Source organism: Cryptomeria japonica, chromosome 10 (assembly GCF_030272615.1).
Source record: "Cryptomeria japonica chromosome 10, Sugi_1.0, whole genome shotgun sequence".
In the NCBI taxonomy this organism is placed as follows: domain Eukaryota; kingdom Viridiplantae; phylum Streptophyta; class Pinopsida; order Cupressales; family Cupressaceae; genus Cryptomeria; species Cryptomeria japonica.
The window spans coordinates 384173524-384194269 of NC_081414.1; the positions used below are offsets into that span (position 1 = coordinate 384173524).

General features: G+C 37.2%; 1 protein-coding gene across 3 annotated transcripts in view; it reads left to right on the forward strand.

Moving 5' to 3' along the window:
• The first annotated feature begins 11071 nt into the window (after positions 1-11071).
• LOC131075877 (RHOMBOID-like protein 12, mitochondrial) overlaps positions 11072-20746 on the forward strand; it is a 245083-nt gene continuing 235408 nt past the window's right edge. The window contains exons 1-2 of one of the 3 annotated variants that reach the window (XM_058012803.2): positions 11072-11159; positions 11283-11722. In XM_058012803.2, coding sequence (XP_057868786.1) covers positions 11457-11722 — 266 coding nt within the window. In that variant the 5' untranslated portion in view covers positions 11072-11159; positions 11283-11456. The other 2 variants (XM_058012804.2, XM_058012802.2) reach the window with 2 other exon arrangements.

Here is a 20746-nt window from a genome sequence, read left to right on the forward strand (position 1 = left end):
TCGTGATTTCAAGCAATTTCCTTTTCTGTAAACAATTGTTTAGTCACTTTCAATTGCCTAAAAGTAGGATAGACTTGTTCCTATATGTTCTTAGTGCATATACTTTGCAGTCCCATTTCAAGTTACACATCCTCAAATTGATAAATAAATGAGTTAGAAGAATAGAATTCAGATAGCTTCTCCATGGAAACTTGTGTCTCTAGCCTGAGTACCTAGCTATGTGTGATAGCCATTGTTTTGCACCCACAAAGAGCATGAAATCAGGAGACAATTATCTGCTTCGAAAACCCCTCAGTAGAATGGAGTTGTTGAAAGGAAGAACAAAACTATTTTGGATGCTACTAGAACTATGATGATTGAAGGAAATGTTCTGCATATCTACTGGAGAGAAGTTGTTAGCACTGTCGTATACACATTCAACCAGGTGCTTATAAAAGGTGATTCTAGTAAGACCCCTTATGAGCTATGGTTTGGTCATGTTCCTACAGTTAGATATTTTAGAATCTTTGGAAGCAAATGTTATATCAAAAGAGATGAGGATATAGGAAAATTTGTTGCAAGATATGATGAAGGAATCTTTTTGAGATATTCTACTAAGAGCAAAGCCTACTGGTGTTACAACAAGAGACTGAGAAGGATAGTGGAAAGTGTGAATGTGAAGGTTGATGAGAATCATGAGAAGCAAATCAAAGCATGTGGATATGAGTCTAATGATTAGGATGTTATTGCAAAGCAAGTACAAATTCCAAGCATGAAGTATAGTGATCCGATAGAGATAGTGAATGCATATGTTGTTGTTGGTGAAGAAGTTCAAGAGCCTGAAAAGAACAAACATAAGACATCGAGGTATGTAAGACTAAATCATTCAGAGAATCAGATTATTGGTGATAAAAATAAAGGTGTGATGATGGGGAGAAGAATTGTTATCGAAGGACATGTTTGATTTATGAAATTGAGCCTAAAGATGTTGGTGAAGCTTGTAAAGATGAAAATTGGGTAAAAGCTATGGAAGAAGAGTTAGATCAGATTGAGAAGAACAAAACATGGGAACTTGTTCCGAGACCTAAGGACAAGAATGTAATTGGTACTAAATTGGTGTTCCAGAATAAGCTAAATGAAGATGGAGAAATTGTTAGAAAAAAAGAAAGACTGGAATATAAGGGATATTTACAAATGGAAGGTATTGATTTCGAAGAGACTTTTGCTCAAGTAGCTACAATTGAAGCCACTAGACTATTTCTTGCATATGCTACTCATAAGAAATTCAAGGTATATCAAATGGATGTGAAGTTAGTCATTTTGAATGGTGAATTGGAAGAAGAAGTCTATATTGAGCAACCAGATGGACTTTCATAGATAGATGAAGAAGACATGGTATGCAAATTGAAGAAAGCACTGTATGGACTTAAACAAGCCCCTAGAGCTTGGTATGCCATATTGGATAGGTATTTGATGAAGTTGGGATTCTATAAAGGTATCGTTGATAGTAATTTGTACTTCAAGATTGATAATGATAATATTTTGATTGTTGAGGTCTTTGTTGATGACATTATTTTTGGAGGAGATGATGATTTGAGTAAGAAGTTTGTTGATGATATGCAAAAATAATTTGAAATGTCTATGATAGGTGAGATGAAGTTCTTTCTGGGATTGCAAATTTCACAGACTAATAAAGGCATTTTCATATCTCAATGTAAGTATGTGAAGGAGTTGTTGAAGAAGTTTGGGTTAGATGACTCTAAACCTGTTGGAGCTCCTATGGTGACTGGATGTAACATGACAGAAAATGATGAATCTCCGAAGGCTAACCAAACCTTGTATAGATCTATGATTAGTGGACTCCTTTATTTGACTCAGACTAGACCTGACATTATGAATGTTGTATGTCTTGTTGCAAGATTTGAGGTTGATTCTAAGGAAAGTCATGTTACTTCTATAAAGAGGATATTCAGATACTTGAAGGGTACAATTGACTATGGACTGTGGTATCCAAAGGATGATGATTTCACTTTAAATGTGTATATTGATACTAACTGGGCAGGTGATGTTGATGAGAGGAAGAGAACTATCGATGGAGCATTCTTTTTGGGAAAGAAGTTGGTCGCTTGGACAAGTAAGAAGCAAGATTCTATTTATTTATCTACTGCAGAAGCTGAGTACATTGTTGCTACTTGCAACTATACTCAAGTACTTTGGATGAAGTAGATGCTGAAGGATATTAGAGTTGTTTATAGTGAGCCTACTGTTATATATTGTGAGAATTCTAGTGCTATCAATACATCTAAGAATTCGATGTTGCATTCTAAGACAAAGCATATATCAATCAAGTTTCACTTCTTGAGAGAGAAGGTGAATGAGAAAGAAGTTAGATTGGAGCATGTATCTACAAAGGAACAGATTGCAGATATATTTACTAAGCCTTTGCCTGTAGATACATTTGTATATCTGAGAAAGAAGTTAGGGGTGATTGCCCCTCCTGCTGTGAACTAGATGCATTGAGTTGCATCGATCCAATGGACTTCATTGTCTTATCATGTTACCCGGATTGATGAGTGGGTGTTGTTGCTCTGGGGGAGTAGTCGATGTGTTCTTCAGTTGGTCAGATTTGTGAGTGTGTAAGGATGAGAGATTATCAGAGGAAGAGAACAATGATTTGTATGTCTTTGGCATTGTTGTCAAAGGGGGAGAGATGCATGTGAAAAACTATCTTATTTATCTATTGTAGATGACCTATGCGTGTATGATCTTAGAGAGAGATTGTTGGAGTTGTTTTCTTTCTTATATTGATTGTTTTTCACATTCATATGTTGCCATAAATTCCAAAGGGGGAGATTGTTGGATGTTGGAAAGTGTTGTTGTCATTGATGTCAACATATTCCTGTGTTGCAGAGAATTGGTTTGTTGCAGAGAGTTGGTTTGGGTGATACATTGTAAATGTGTTGATGCAGTTTATTGAGTTTTGAGATACTTATCTCTAGTTGATTTAGTATGAGTTTCGGTGTTCTAGAAGGTGATTTGGTTGAGTTGTGTAATTCGGTGTAGTGGTTGGTTTTTTTGTTGGTTATGTATTGCAGAGTTGTGATTTATGGGTTGGATTGCTATGGAATTGATTCCTTATGTGGTGCGGATTTTGGAGTGTTTGGGATGTTCATGTGTGTCCTCGGATCAGATGGTTCATGATTTGGAACTTCGTAACCATATTTTTCTGTTAGTCAGTTGGTGTTCTTAAGCTCTAGTGATGGTGATAATGATGATTCTTATTATCCAAGTTGTTGCGGCGATTGCAGTGGAATTCACATTGCTTTTTGATGTTCTTTGATCATGTCCTATGCATTTTGGTGGTTCGCGTTGATCGTTGTGCACGTTATTGAAGATTTTATTGGTCTGGTGGTATTCTTTGTGCTATGTGACATATTCGGTGGTTTAGCATGTTGCTGATTATCTTAGTGAATTATTTGGTGGTGTTGTGTGTTCGAGGATTTGATTTTGGTCCATTCTATGTCCTTGTCAACATTGTATTGGTCTGGTTATCAATTTATGTATCGTGTGGTGTAATTTTGTAATCAAGTCTTATGTGTTGAGCCGACCTTAAGTTCAAGGTTGATGATTTGTATAAATAGGCATTGTAATCATGTAACTTGTGTGTTTGCGATTGATTTATGATCTATGAGAGTATTGTATGTGCGAATAAGAGAACCTATCATTCGAAAGTGTGGAAGAGCAGAGAAGTGTTGTTGTGTAGATACTGTGCTTAACTAGAACTATAATTGGGCATTTGGAGATTCTACTCTTTCAGTTCATGTAATTCGGATTGTTATCGGATCTTTGTAAGGAATTGATCCTTCCCAGGGTTGTTTCCCTTTGTTGTTTTTGAGCAGTGAGCTCTAGGCAGTGCGCCTGAATGCATGTGCATTCCCCATTGTAATATTTTCACATACTACTGTAGAGTATCATCTTATTGTAGGTAGGTTCCCATCATGGTTTTTCCCCTAACCGAGTTTTCCACATCAAAAATCTATGTGTTATGTGTGTTGTTGACGTGGTGATTATTTTTGTTATTGCTGCTCCTTATCAGATTTGAAGTGAAGTTTAATTTGGTTAAGTTTGGTGAAAACTGCTTTGCTGGAAACACATCTTAGATAGCTTGAATCTTTCACTTCCTTAATAGCTGCAATGTCGAAAAAAACCTTAGGCTCACTGACACCGGTACCAAACAACATCAACACATATCCACACTAATGAACCACTTCGCATCAAGAATATATCTTCCCTTTACTATCAACTTCCTTCTATGAATCCTTCCTTGCTTGCCCTTTGTTTCATTACAACCATTCCTTATATATACTGATCTCCAAAGTAGATTTTCCAAGTCGGCCAAGGAGATAATAAAACATGATTCAAATAGGTCTTCTCTAAACATTCTCGTAGTGGAAAGGAATTAAAAGTGGACCACACCACAATGCAACTACACATTATCCAAATGCCACAATCATCAGACCAAAAGATAGAGCATCTAGGGTTAGCTGGACCAAGTAAGAACACGGTAAAAAACACAATTCCGGAGCACATCAACACACGCCAAAATAGAATAACGAAGATATATGCATGAGAAACATAAATCCATAAATGCAACAGGAGAACTGAAGATGCAAAGTAATGCAGAGCTCTAAAAAATTTGTTAGACATTCATTATCATTACTGCATCAACATCCGAAGCACATCTTTCGAATCACCAAACCACGAAAGAAGAATATCAAAGCAATGTCTAACAACATGCCAATGTATCAGGAATATATCTACAATAAGTTAGAGCATCTAGAGCAAAACCAAAGATTGAAACATAATCAACGTGTTGACATCAATGACAAACATGCTAAAACATCAATTAACTTCACATTTGCAACAACCTTTGCTTGTGAGCCACTATTTTCCCAACACCAAAGTGACCACTCATTAGCGTAAGGTATGATGTGTGCCAAGGACACAAACATATGTGTCACTTTTTTATTGGGAAAATCATGGCTCATTAGCACCTTTCTCATTAGTGGAAGTCTTTGTGCTCTTGAGACACACCAATTTCCTACCTTATATAGCAACCCACCTTGAAATAGAAGTCATCATCAACTTTTCATAATTTCTTTTGATAGAAGCTCTTCATCACTTTTTACAATTTATTTCCATAGAAGCTCTTTAGATTTCTTACCAATAGATTTATCATGTATATTTTCTTCAACATAAGCCTCTTTTGTGAAAGGTTCCAAGTGAGTTACCATAACCGCTACTAGAATAGGTGGCCTAGAAGATATATTTGTCATAATATATTTTTCCCTTTTTTATAATTAATTACTGAATGAGATGGTTGAGGAAAATCCACCCATTTGTAGTGTTTTACTTGTTGTAATTTACTTTATGCTTACAAATATGTAGAGATTAGTGGTTTGTATACACATTATTTTCTTTACCAAATAAATATAGTCTCCATCTTTTAGTTGCTTGAACTAGTGCATATAAATCCTTATCATAAGCTGCATAACCTCTAACCACTAAAGTAAAAACCTCTAAATGATAGCATATAGGTGTACCACCTTGAAGGAAATGGAATCCATTGATTGATGAGTTAAGCATCTTTCCCCACCTCTCCTTGCCCTCCCTAATAACTTGGTTTAACCACTCTTCTAGTTTATCAATGTAAAAGCTAAACAAAATAGGAGAGAGCAAGCAACCTTGTTTAACACTTGTGACACTTCTAAAACATTTTGAAATTCCTCCACTTGTTTAAATTTAACTCCTAACTTTCCCATAACGCCCATGGATGACTAATCTATACTCATTTAAGATCAAGTTCGTCTATCATGTTCCAAATTTTTTCTTGAGGTACTATACCAAAAAGCTTTTTAAAAATCAACAAATAAATAAGATGTTTCTTCACCTTGGGTGTTCCATATTTTTTCAATCATGCTTGAGGGTGATGCAATAATCAAAAGCGGAGTGCGTAAATTTGAAACCTATCTATTCTTTTATGTTGTTCCCCTCTCTTTTTGCCTAAATACTAATTTTGTGGTTTTATTATTCTCTTTAATTTTTTTATAAGAAGGTGATTGACCATAACATTGTGGTAGTTTGATAGATTATTAATATCTTCACTTTTTTGTAGGGAGATAATAATATGAGTTGTCCACTCTATCAAAAAGCTATCTTGAATTTTACCATTAAAATTGCTTTTGAGAGGTAGTGAGAGAACCTCTATTCCCTAATTTAAATATATTACTTGTATCCCATCTATATCTTGCACTTTACCCCATTATAAACATCTTTATACCTTGATAGATATCCTTCATAGTAAATAAATATAGCATTAAATTATCAAAAGTGTCTTTATCTTAAACCTACTCGTAAAGTAGTGGCTTTACATATTCTAACCATTGCATTTTAGCGATTGTTTTTCTTTTTTTGTTGTTGTAATTACTTTAATTTTTTTAATCTTGTTTTTAAAAATAGATTATCTTCTTATTGTTGTATTCACATATATTTCTTTTTTTATAGACCTCATTTTTTTGGGTTCAACCCAATTTTTCTATAATTCTATTTGTTGCCTTTCATACCATAAATTTTGAAAATATTTGGAAGGTGGACAGTTTCACAAAACGACGAGCTTCTTGATTAAGAATCATAATAGAAAAATTAATATAGAAAAGAACACACAAGCAAAAAACACAAAATGTGTTAATTTTTTTACTATTAGCCCCTTAGATCGCTCATGAACTTCATTAAAATTCCTTCATTCATTCACTTTTGCATACATTCGCTTTTCAATTGAATTAAATTGAAGGAGTTTTAATGACATCTACGAGACCAATAGTCAAAAGAGCCAAGAATCACATCCTAAGCCATCTTTAAGTTCTTCTCAGTCTGATGATAAATCTTTATCAAGAAACTAGCAATATTTTGAAGCCTTGCTTCCTCAAAAAATTGGTTTAGACAACCCTCCTTCAAAGTATTCTCATATTGACTAGGGATATCTCGATAAAAAGTACATCAAAAAATAAAGTGACATTTAATTTCAATTGACCCTTTGCTACAAAAAGTATACAGACTATAACCAGCATAAGTTCTTCTTTGAAGGTAGTGTTCTTGAAGAAGTAGCAGACTAAAAGTACCTCATAATTGACTTCAACAAAAATCTAAGTTGGGAAGGTTGCAGAAAGAAGAGAATGTTGGGAAGTTGGAAAGCATTTTATGCTTTTCAAAATAGGTGCAGAGAGGTAGAGTTATGGGATTGGAAGACTACCCAAATTCTCTTTGGGCTTTTAGTGCTTTTGGTTATACTTTATGGTTGCGAAGTGTGGGCCAACAGGACCTCTGGCTTACAATGGAAACAAATTGAGCAAAACCCAAAATGCTTGATTACAAACAAGTTCAAACTGAAAAGTTCAGTCCCCTATGATATCATGTTGAGTGAAGTGGGGGTTGCACCTATGGAAGCAATCACTTTGGTGAGACTCATTAGTTATTTGAAAAGAATTGAGCAAATAGAAGAGGGTCAATGGCCTAAGGTCGTCTTCAATGACACATTATGCAAAAGAAAGAAGACTTGGATGCGACAAAATAGCAAATGGTTTAAAAAATGGGATATATACTTGAACATGTGCCCCATGAATAGTAAGGAGATGAATATTTATGTTATATATAAGTTCCACAAGTGCACTTGGGGTAAGGAGCTAGGGAGAAAGAAAGAAAATTATATTGAAGAGTTTAACCCCTATTGTAATCATCATCAAAAAACGTACATAGGGGCCAATATATCATGGAAAGTCAAAATCCTCATTGCTCAATTAAGAACTAATTCTCATCAGCTCCGGTGTGAAACTAGACATTGGAAAAGACCAAAAGAAACGTGAGAGGAAAGAGTGTGCATTTTTTGCACTTCAGGTAAAGTTTTTTTTTGGGTCGGTAAAATTATTAATTTTTATTGAAATATTGTAAAAGTCTGAAATACAAAAGATTTTTCCACTAGTAGTTTCAAAAGCCAATCCAAACCCTACCACACCGACCTACCATTGAACGTGCATTTGAAAAAAATCCACCCGTCTATTCTACCCATGAGCCTAAAACAAAAACTATCCAAAAATGTAACAAAATTTTTCCACAAAACAAAAAAATTCACACTCATTCCCAATTACATATTTTCACCACCCCCATCAATTCGCAGTTTCTCTGTGTTTCTTTGCTTGCTACTTCGACTTGTTGGATATTGTTGAGAAGTTTGTTGGAATGATGTGTTATCATTGATGTCAACATATTCTTCTATGTATTCCAGTGTTGCAGTCAGATTGGATGAGTTGGTTTGGTCAGTGTGTTGCAGATGAGTTGTTGTGGTTTAATGGGTTTTGAGATAAGTATCTCTAGTTGATTCAATAGAAATTTCAGTGGTCTGCATGACGTTTTGATCGAGTTGTGTGATCTAGTATTATGGTTGATAATCAGTTGTTCGTGTTATTCGATATTCTGGATTGTGCTCCACATTGCTTCGAAATTGCAATATGTTGGTTTACGGATTGGCAAAGTGTTTGGGACATTTATATGTGTCCTCAATTAAGATGATTCGTGATTTGGAGGTCTGTAATTGAATCTTTCAGTTTGACAGTCAGTATAGTTGGTGTTCTTGAGGTTTGGTATAATGATGATCAAGATTCTAGTAAGTGGCGATGTTGCAGTGATTCACGTTGCTTGTGGATGTTTCTAGATCATGTTCTATCCATGTTGTTGGTCTGCATTGATTGTTGTGCATGTTGTTGATCATTTTCTTGATCTAGTGGTGTTTTTGTGTTATGTGACATTCATGATGATTGTAGCATGTTGCAAATATTTGAGGCGCAATCTTTGGAGGTGTTTCTTGCGTGCGGTGTTAGTTTAGGTCTAGACTATGTCTTAGCCAACATTATTTTGGTCTGTATGTATTATTGTAGCGTGTGAGGTTATTGTTTTGTAATTTGTGTTGAGAGTTTGGCCGACCTTGAAATATAGGTTGATGATTCATATAAATATATGTAATATTCATATGAGAGACGTATCTGCGTGTGCAAACATTGATTTGATCTTTTCGTAGCAGAGAAGAAGTGCGAAGAAGTGTGTAGAAATGTGAAAGAGTATAGTTTGAGTTTGTGCTTAACCAAAACTATGACTAGTCATGAAGAGATGCTATTTTATCAACTCATGATCCTCGAGATGTAATCCAAATGTTTTTGTAAGGTAGTAGCCTTCCCAAGGGTTGTAGCCCCTCTTGTTTTGTGATTTGAGCATTGAGCTCTAGGTAGTGTGCCTGAATGCATGCGCATTCCCCATTGTAATATTTCATTTACTTCTAATAGGGTATTATCTCATTGTGGGTAGGTTCCCACCGTGGTTTTTCCCTTAACCGGGTTTTTCACGTCAAAAATCTTGGTGTTATGTGTGTTATTGATGTGGTGTTGATTCATGATTTCACCATTTACTATCAAACCTGAATTTGAGCTTGAGTTGTGTAGAGTTTGAGGGCAAACTAATTCACCCCCCCTCTCAATTTGCTGCATTGTTGCCAACACGACCACCCCCAGCAGCTTGACCACGTGCACTGCGACCCCTGCCTCTGCCCTATGGATGACCACTCCTCCAATAATCTGTCAGCTTGTATTTGAGCTATGAACGGTCCATCAGCTCCCTCAACAATCCAAACACCAACATTATCTCCCAATTGGCTACATAGTCTTTGACAGTACGCTACCCCTCCACGGAAATATGTCTGCATGTGTTTTTGTCCTCCATGGCTTTCCACAAAATGAAAGGATGCAAATTTGGTGGGTAGCCAGGAACCACCACCCAATCACCGAGAAGAGTGACAAACCCTCGTCCCAACGCCCCTAGAGCAAGAAGAGCATCCAATTCCACCCTCCATTTTGGTTTCACACAACGTTTTATTATTCTCTTGACCTCTTGAACAATACTGCACTCCAAACCCCACGCACAAAACATGGAAGAAATGTTTGTATTCATCTGGTACTTCATGTTTACCAACAGACATTCATACCCCAAAACTTGTTCGACTTGGACGATAAATAAGGGGTCATCCATAGTAAAAACATTCTTCAAGTGGTCAATTGTAATCTTCCCCCCAAAAACCATTTGTTGTTTGGTCGCTTTCGGAATGAAATTGGGCTCCATGGAATTTGTTTGCCAATGCTCCGCTTCTTCGGGAAGTTTCCAGTCCAACTCCAAACAACAGAAAGTGCACACAAATTCAAAGGTAAAAGCAATAAAAACTTGGAGCCTCAAAGCATGCGGGCAATAAATGCCTGAGCCCCTACACTCCACCACCTCAAAAAATCTTGTCGTTCTCAGCGTTCAAAGCTGCAAAAAATTAAATGGAATGAAAGTAGGACTTGCACTAAGGACTTGCACTGATCCCACACATTGCCAAATCCATCGCCAATTTATTGTCACCAAGATCACCTTGCCAACTCAATTGCCAACTTGGACAGTGAGTTAGCCAAAGCGTTGACTTCTCTATACACATGCAAGAGTGTGAAAGTTTTGAAACCTTCTAATTTTCTCCGAATAATTTTGACCCACTTGTTAATTTTCCAAATATGAGCGCCCTCATTGGCAATTGCGTTTATTACTATTTGAGAATCCCCTTCGATATGCAATTGATCAACTTTGATCCTTTTTGTCAAATCAATTGCCAATGGTGCGGCTTGTATTTTTGCCTCATTATTAATCTCATTCTCCAATTTTTTTGAATCTATGATAAGGATGTTACCATCAGAATCTCGAGCAACACACCCCGCCTTCGAAGGTCTAGGATTCCCTTTTGATGCACCATTAAAAATGACCTTCGCCCAGCCTTGTTCCGGTTTGATCCACTCCACATCTTCCCTATTCCCCCTAGGATTTAACCCTATACTGCCCATTACCAGGCAAGCACTTCAGGTAAAGTTGAAACAAAAAAAATTTCATTCTAGAATGTGACGCTTTCAAGATCAGCATGGACAATTATGAAAACACTCTTGAAAATGGGTCTTGGAACAATTTATTCAATGAAGAGTTTGTGGAGAAGTTAGGGGCACTTGTCATCACACTCCACAAGAAAAGAGTTATAATGGAGAAGTTGATATTTTGAAAAGGTGCGTCTCATAGACCTCGTGGACGTTTTTTCTTCTACATTCTTTTGCATTATTTTTTGTACTCTTAACGCTTTGTAGATTAAGGTAATTAGCACATTTCTATTTACAGTTTCCTTGTCACAGAGGGAAGGACAAGCAATTTGATGACTTAATATAGCAAGCGACATGAGGACAGGCGGGAAAACAATTAGACCTGCGGTAGTTTGGCCTCGATTGATGCTTGAAAGCACCAGGTAGTTATAGTTTGAAAAGAGTTTGAATGTTTTGGGTGGAAAGAAGTAAAGAGAGTGGGCAAGAATGGGTTGTGCCGGTAGACAGCTCCTTTGGCATTTGAAAAAGATCAGTGATTGCAGTGAGCGTGTCCACTCCTACTCCAGACATATCAATTCTATGAGAAATGCAACACCTGCTAACATTTCAATAAAGTTACCTCATGGCCATATGAATCACGTCTTCAGAGGCACATTCCTACAACAGGTTTCAGCTTTTTCCAACATCAGGCGTTTCATTGCGGAAAGAATTGTGAACATTAAACGTTCCTCCGTATTTAGACGTTATTCTGGGTAAGTTATTTATTTCTTTCTCATTCTGTAGGTCTTTGGTTTGTGCCCATTTATAGAAAAATCTGTGACCAATTAAATCTAGGCACTCAGCATGCCAATATACATTATCACCTGAAATAACTAAGTACTTACAGAAGAATAGATATATTAGAGATTGCATATATTGAATTAGATTACTGCATTTTTATTGATATGAGCCATGATATAGAGAGAGTGGCAAAATAGGTTGGTTTGCAGAGAGGCGTTTTTGCTAGACCACAATTATCGTGGTACTTTCCTTACTAAAGCACACTATTCTTGTGGAGACATGTATTAGGACAAAGGCATTGTCGACTACAATTGTGTAACATAAACATAATAATTGATTACATTTAATCTACCTGCACCCATCCTCTACTTTAGACGAGTCTTCGTCTTTGTCAACTCGGAGTCTAATACAGGATTCAAGAAGTGTAAGGAGCAAGGGTGATCAGAAGCAAATCTGAAATAGTGGAAAAATATTTTTATATTTTTTTAGTTTTTCTATACGTTAGTAATTGTCATTTTTGAAGGCTTTTAGGGCATTTTTAGCCCTTGAAAGTTTGGCCTATCCTTTAGAACGTTGCTGTAGGCATGTTCTTGCAGGACTTCGCTCCAAGACTTTGCTCCTAACTCTTGGAGCCCTTCCAACGAGTTAAACGGCTTGTAATTTCGAGTCCCGAGCAGAAAGTTATGCCTAGTTAAAGTTAGGATAAAATTTCATATAGTTTTTTGAAATTTTCGTAGTTTTTAGATTTTATTATGTAAGAAACAAATGTGACTGTTGGGCTTCGATTCTCAAGGGGTTTGTGTGACCCTTGGAATCTCATGAACTACTATATGTTGGATTTTCGAATGGAATAGATCACTTTTTGGCTTGCTTCAATTCTATGCTTTCTTGTTCTTGTAAGCATAATTTACAATACCGCAGGTTCTCACTCAGGTGTTGTCATCCGAATCCATAATTCGGATCAGTGGTATCAGAGCAAGTTCGCTCCTGTATGTCATATCACACGTGATCAACATATCAAAGATTGGGGTTGGAAACAAGGAATCCTTTAGACTACCTTCCTTTGAGATATACCGATCGCAGATGGCTAAGTTGCAGACCGACGATGACATTAAAGCATTAGTTGCAGATGCACTAACAAAGCAACGTGAAGAAATGATGGAGTAGTTCAAGCAAATGTTGGAAAGTCGTGGGTCACAAGCAAACCCACCATTCACAGGGCATACGCCATTCAAGGTACAAGTGAATTTCGATATACCCACATTTCAAGGAAAGATCAATGCAGATGCTGTTGATGATTGGGTTTCAAAACTGGAAAGATATTTCTCTGTCAATCAGTTTTCATATGAAGAGAAGATAACTTTCGCTCTCCTCAAAGCTGAAAATCATGTGAAAGATTCGTGGGAAGCGAAGTTAGCATCCAAGGCAGCAGAAAATGGCAGCACTTTTATTTTTGGTCAAAAACCCACATGGGGAGAATTCATGGAGCACATAAAGGAAGAATATTTTCCTACTGATACATATGAACATAAATATATGTAGTGGCAATTACTTCGATAGAAGAAGGACCAAACTGTTCAAGAATATACTAATATGTTTCATGCCTTAGCAGCAAAGCTTGGCATCAAAGATTGTGAGAAGCACCGAGTTTTGAAATATCAGAGTGGACTCCACAGGTACATCCAAACCGAAATGGAATTCCTGAACATAGAGATTTTACCTAGTGCATATAAATTTGCTACCAAAATTGAGGAGAAATTCAAACAGAAAGGAAGGAGGGATAATTTTGCAAACAACAGATGGAAGAGTGAAGGTGGCAAAACTACATGGAAACAAACTTCTAAGGAACCCTCTCCCAATTCACCAACAAAAAAGACATGGAGTATGAAAAAGACACAAGAGAACGGTATGTGGTGTGAATTCCATAAGAGTCCCTCTCATAATACAAAAGATTGCAGAACCATAAAAAGCTTAATGATGGAGACGCATGAAGACAAGGCAGAATCTAAGGTGGTAGAAACTTGCACAGAAGGAAGTCATGAACAGGTCATTGAGGCTGATCCATATGCCACGGTAGCTACTACAAGGATATTGCCTCGGGAGGATGAGGAGAGATTGTTCCATTCATAGATGTGGGGCGGAGGAAAAGCCCTGCACTTTATCGTTGATAGCGGAAGTCAAAAGAACCTAATATCAACAGAGACTGTGAAGAGACTGAATCTGAAAACAACAACCCACCCGCAACCCTATTCAATGGGATGGGTTAGTCAAGGGAGAGATATCTAGGTGCACCAGCAGTGTTGCCTTTCATACTCCATAAAGCCTTTCAAAGATGAGGTAATTTGTGATGTGGCTCCTTTAGATGTTTGTGATGTTCTGTTGGGACAACCATCTATGTACCAGCGACATGGTGTTTATGAGTCCAGGCCTCGCAGCGTGACCATTAGATTAGGTGAGTAGAAATACCGAATACCAGAGGTAAGCCCTGCATACACTACCTCTTTGATTAGTGCCAAGCAATGTAAGAGGTTGGTTGCCAAAACGGGCACATTCATTTTATTGATGATTCGTTCTAAAGAAGAAAGGAAATCAGTTTATAATTCCCATACCATCACAAACACCACAACACCGCAGAAAATATCAATGGATCAAATTTTGATGAAATATGAGAATCTGTTTAAGTTACCAGCAGGGGTACCTACACACTGTGAAGTGAGACACACTATTGATTTGATACCAGGAACTCCATTACCTAATGAACCAGTCTACCGTAGGTCAGTATTAGAGAATAATGAGATTAAGAGGCAAATACAAAAATTGATTGAGTAGGGACATATTCGTCCAAGTGCATCACCCTGTGGCAGCCCCATTGTACACACTTGTGAGCTCCTTCTATAACTCAGACAGACAAATGGACCTTCTCCTCCTAAGTGAGTTGTTCTTACTGTTGAAACTGGATTGAAACCTCTGAAATTGCTCCTTTGACCAGGTGTGTAGTTCATTCTTCTCCCTTATGAACTTATCTCTGCCTTAAGTTATCCTCCTACATTTCTCAGGCAACATTTTATTCTCTCAATTTCTTCTTCAATGTGAAATATTCAAGCTTGCAGTTACGTCCAGTAGCAGGTGGTTCGTCAAGAACATGGCAAACTGACGGGTATACAATTGGGTATATCGTGGTTGGAAGTCACTTTTCAATTATCTCTAGAATATGCTTTGGTCAACCTTATTATAAATTTAAACAAATTGAGTGTGGCAATCTTCTTGTGCAAACCTTTACATCTGAGTCACTTCCTTTGTGATCAAAGATAAATGCTTCTGCCACGCTACGCAGTGTAAATTCTTTACCTTCTTGGTAATATCAAGCAACACCTAGGACATAGGCTCCAGGTTCTTTACAAAATAATTTAGGGTGTTTTATGTGTCCATGTCCTCTGGTCAAGGATAAAAGATTTATGCAAACTTTGGGTTTGGGACCAGATTCAATCGAGCTCTCTTGTGAAGTGCAGGCATAAGATGAATAAACCTACCTTCATTTTGATCGTGAACGTGGATCTTGACAAAAAAAAATGCTTTAGCCACACCCAGCATAAATGCTTTACCTTCTTAGCAATATGGAGTATCCCTTGGGATGTAGGCTCCAGGCTCTTGATAAAATACTAAAGGGTGTGGTATGTGTCCGTGTTCTTAGGTCAAGTGTAAAAGATCTGCGCAAACTCTAGTTTTGGGAATTGAGATTCGCCTGAGCCCTCTTGTGTAGTGCAAGATGAATAAATTTGTGTATCTTCATTTGATTCTCAACACGGATCTTGTCATCACCCTCCTGCATATGAACACGCTCAGCCTGGTCCATGTTCCCATTCTCATCCATCTGAATCAATGTAATGATTCCTTCTATGAGCTTCTGCATAGATACTTCTATTTGCCAAGTTTGAACTTAGCCTTCTGGTAACTTGCAGAATTTTTTGATTGGGCTGACCTGCGAGAGACTCTGGATTCATAGGAAGGTCTTGGTTAGAAGTGTGTTAAAGTTTCAGACCATGGTAAGTGGATCCTGCACTCAGAAAACTAACCTTGACTACAAAGTAGCTCAAAATCAAATATTCCAATAAAAAAACTGATCTGAGTATGCTTATCTACAAACACATACTGCTGAAAATATGAACAGCAACTACTCACATGTTTGAATTTTCAAAACTGCATCTACCTTGTGTTAAAACTGAAAAGAATTACATCACAATAGCTTGACACTCAAATATGCTTACTTTATCTGTTTTAGTTGTGTGCCATAGGTCTCTTTTGTAGAACAATATAGCTCTATTGTTTACCACTCAATGGAGCGCATAGGCTGTGAGAAGACGAGCCTAACTTAGAAAAATTAAAGTGTTCTAAAACAAGAGCAACGGCTAATTCACAGAATTCAAAATGTAATCTAAATATAAGAAAAGAAAGTGTTGTCATTCTAAGAGATAGAAAAAGTAAGAAAAGGAAAAGCAAAAAAACTTACTGCTGCACTGTATTTGGTGAGCGTGCCTTGGTGAAGGAGAACAGTTGCCAAAAAACACATACAAATAACTAACACTCCCTCTTTGTGAGGAAGTTGTTCTCCATCAAACCTATTGTCTCTTTCAATATCTCAAACTTCCCTTTTGCCAGGAACTTTGTCAAAGTATTTGCAACTTGCAACCTACAAAGTCAAGGGAATATACTTAAGAACCATTGCTGCCTTTTGAATTCTTACCTTTAATGAATGGGTACTGAATGATTAAATGGTTGAAGCGATTGTGAACACTGGATTCTTAGAGAGATTGGTGTAACTTCGATTGTCACAATACACAATTGTTGGCTCCAACATCTGATCAATAACTTCTGCTATCAACTTGTGAAGCCAGATACCCTTGCAGTAGAAGCTAGTTTGCACTTTGCCTTGCATTTTGCCTTGATAGAACTCAACGCCGTTGCTGTTTGCTTCTTTTTGAACTAGGATATCATACTTAAATCCAAGTTGAAACAAAACTCTGATGTGCTCTTCTTAGTACTAGCATTGCTTGTCCAGTCTAAATCTTCAAAGACATGCAACATCAATTCTCCATCTCAAATAAAGCTCAACCTATAATAAACTGTACCCCTTTGACCCTTCCTTGGTACTTCTTTCTTACCACCTTTCCTCATCTTCCCAATGAAGTTTGAATTTTTCTCACTTTGACTAAAACAGTCTCCAATCTGGTTTTCTCCTGGATGAAATCATCCCAAAACTTCCCAAAAGATGGGAAGCTTCTCATGAGCATAGACACCTGAATAAATGGGTCTAAGGATGGGGAGGACCCATTTAAAGCTATGGAAAACAACTCAGCTTTCACCACCTTAACCCGATGGCAGTGAGCTAATCATGAAGCTCAGTGATTGTCATAAGGTAACTAACCACTATGTCTATATTGCTCGTTTGTGTGGCATTGAGTATATTCTTAACCAACATCTTGAGGTGAATATTCACACTTAGATTCAAAGTGGTCAAGTTATTGTGCATCTCCTTCCCGTCTTCTTCTTTGTGAAGTGAGGGATCAAATGGTCTTTCATTGAATCTAGGATGATTCACTTTGCCTTGGCTGACTTTTTTCCATGTTCATCGAATTGAACAAGGCTGGTAGGACGCACAACTTTCATCTCCACAAAAATCCAGAGGTTAACCTCCATTGTTAGCATCTATAATTAGCACTTCCAAGGGGATAAACTGGAAGAGCCCTCTAGATGGTCACTCTCTGAGACCAAGACTAGTCATACATGTAGTTAATAGAACAAATTAAAACCAAACAAAGTTATTGTGAGAAGCTCATATCAACAACCTATAACTGATGCTTATCAATACTCTAATCACTACATCACTTTGTGTATTCCACCCTACAAATTTTTATAGGTCCAAATCTCTTCAATCACTGAATATTCTTGAGCGTCACACCCACTAAAATAATGAGTCACCCATCTTATGTTAAAGCCAGCTTTCGAATCATTGGAAGATCCTAGGCATCGCACCCATCAACTTTGTCACAAGTCTTTGTGCCTCTCATAGGCACAAACAAGTCTCAATCACTTAAGCTTAGGCATGGCACCTGCTGAAACTCTTTGACAACTCTCTCTCAGTGCCTAGGAAATCTGGGAACGTTTTAGATTGGATGCTTTGATACCAATGTCAAATTTTCAGACCATGTTAATACACTAAAAAAATTTAACCCTAATTACAAAGTGGCTTAAAAAGAAAATCTCCAATGAAAACAATAAATTTGAGTATGCTAATCTAAAAACATATATTGCTAAAAATATGAAAAACAAATATTGCTAAAAATATGAAAAACAACTGCCAAAATTTGATTGTTTTCAAAATTGCATCTACCTTCTATTAAAATGGAAAAGAACTACACTGCATCAGCGTAACACTCAGATTTGTTCTCTCTTCGATATTAGTGGTGGGTTAGAGGTCTCTTTTATAGAACAAGAGAACTCTAAGGAGTGCCCAAGTTAGGAGAAGAGAAAACTTAACTCAAGAACGTAAATATTAAAGCAACTAAAGTAGAAAAGAGCCTTGTTATAGAATAAGAACAATAAGTAAGTCACAAAATTTAAAATTCAATCTAAATATAAGAAAAGCAAATGTTGCAATGTCCTTTTTATTTGACCTTATAGAATAATTAAATGATTAAAATTAAGTTGTCGAAAAATAAATAATTTAAAAGATGACTAATTTTAATTATTTGAAAAGGTCATAAAAATAAGCCTATTCATGGGCCTTGCCGGGTCAATCCGGTGGAGCAACAGAGTGCGAAGTGAAATGGGTGGCTTGCCAACAGGGCTGGTATAAAGTAAACTTTGATGGAGCTTCAAAAGGAAATCCAGGAGTTTTAGGGGCAGGTTTTGTAATCAGAGATTGGTTGGGAAATATTTTGGTGATGGGAGCACAAAAATTGTTGGTGGGTATGAATAATGAGGCCGAGGCAAAAGCAGCCATGTTGGCAATCTGTTGGGTTATAAAACTGGGCATTCAAAATCTACATCTAGAAGGTGATTCCCAAATTATTATTAAAGCAATTATTAAAGGGGAGGCTCAAGCTTGGCATCTCAACAAATTTATTTTCACTATTGTAAATGATTTAAAAATATTTAATAATAATTGCATTTCACATGTACGGAGGGAGGCGAATGAGTTGGTGGATGTACTTTCAAAGTGAGCGCTATCATTTGATGAAGAGGATGAAGTACATGTTGAGGATATCAGAAATCTCACGACTGATGAAGTGGACAGGGGTGTACAATGCAACATTTAATTGAAATTATTAATTTGCAAGGCCGAGTGTGTAGGAAAGGTGATGTTTGCATTATTTAAAGGTGATGGAGTCCATTTTTGTTTTATCTTGGGGCTGTTGGTGACAAGGTGTCGGTAAGGATGGATGCCAACTTAACACTCTATACTTCCAAGCAACAATTGGCGTTTGTAGGCAATGCCACTGCGAAGCGGATTAAATGTATCTTCAAGCATGGGGATGAGGCGTTTGTGTAGATAATGGAAACCCTTTTGGGTGATTGCTTTTTGAGGACTTTGCATAAATATCGTACGAATGTGGATGTGGTCACCATGGTTCTGGCTTGGGGGTTCGAGTTGGGAGAGAATGAAGAAGCCATTGTGCAGGTTTTGAGGGGTTGTGTGGAGGATGAGTAGTTGTGTGGTCTGAAGGAGCTTCTAGAAATGGCCATGTTGGGTGTAGGGTTTGATGTTGGGAAGGGCCTTGACATTGATGGGGTGCACGATCTGCGGGAATTGGTGCCATTTATTCTTTGGCTGTCCAGGGTCAACCGAGATGAACAACGTGCAGAAGCTACAATTGGATGGGACTTATTGAAGTTGTACTTGAGGGAGAAGGAGATTGAATCCCGTGGTGATGGTGTTTGTGGGCTTGCAACGCAAGAAGCGAAGGTGGAAGGCAAAAGAATGGGCACGGGCTTGGGGAAGGAGTGACAAAAGAGAAGGATGAAGCGGTAGGGTGGAGCTGTCGAGGCGGGAGCCGAAGCATGCAAAGTAGGCGAGAGTACAAGCAATTTCATGCGGAATGTGCCCTAGCCTTGTGTTTTGGTGGTTTTGTTGATTTTTTCTCCTTGTCATTTTTTTGGTCTTGCAATTTATGGCCAAATTTTTTAAAATGTGGCCAGAATGTATTTAATTGGAGACTTAAAAATGGCATATAGGTCCTATGATGTTCATATTTGTTTCGAGTTATTGGGTAGAAGTCGGAGGTATGTAGGTTTGGGGATGTTGTAGCAATGAAAGGGGTGTTTTTTTGTCCTCCCTCTTGCTGTAGGGTTGGCTCTCTTTTTTGTTCAGACCAACCAGTAGTTTTGGTTTACTTCTGGCAGGTGCTTGGGTGATAGGTGTATTCGCAGGTAGGGGATGGTAGATATTTCTGTTCTGTTCAGGCGGATTGTAAAGAAACATGATATAGCGATTTAATTACTTATTTAATAAAATTATCTCTATTATTGACCCCAAAAAAAGGTCATAAAAATAAATAATTAATTAAAATTTAAATTGTCCTAAGCTTCTCCGAATTACTTATATTTATTTAAAGGTTGAACCTTGGTTACATAATAAGTGACTTTATTTATGTCAACGAAATATTATAAAGAGGGTCACTTTATGAGAGTGAGTATTTATGAGCAAATTGAGGTTAATATTTAAAATAAATTGATTTTATAATCAAGGAATCTCTTAGTTGTTTTGTAGTTTGGGTTTTGGTTTGTTCAACTAGCTAATCATAGAAAGGAACTATGTTGTAAGCAGACCCAATAATGGTTCTTGTGATAGCTAAGGAAAACATACAAATTGGAGCAAGTTAGTTGTTGTGGAGATGAGCCATGGCAGTGTTGGCTCATGTAACAGTTCATTGACTTTATGAGTTACTACATTCTTGTTGGTGTGAGTACTAGTGACTAAAGTTGGATTGATGGAGTTG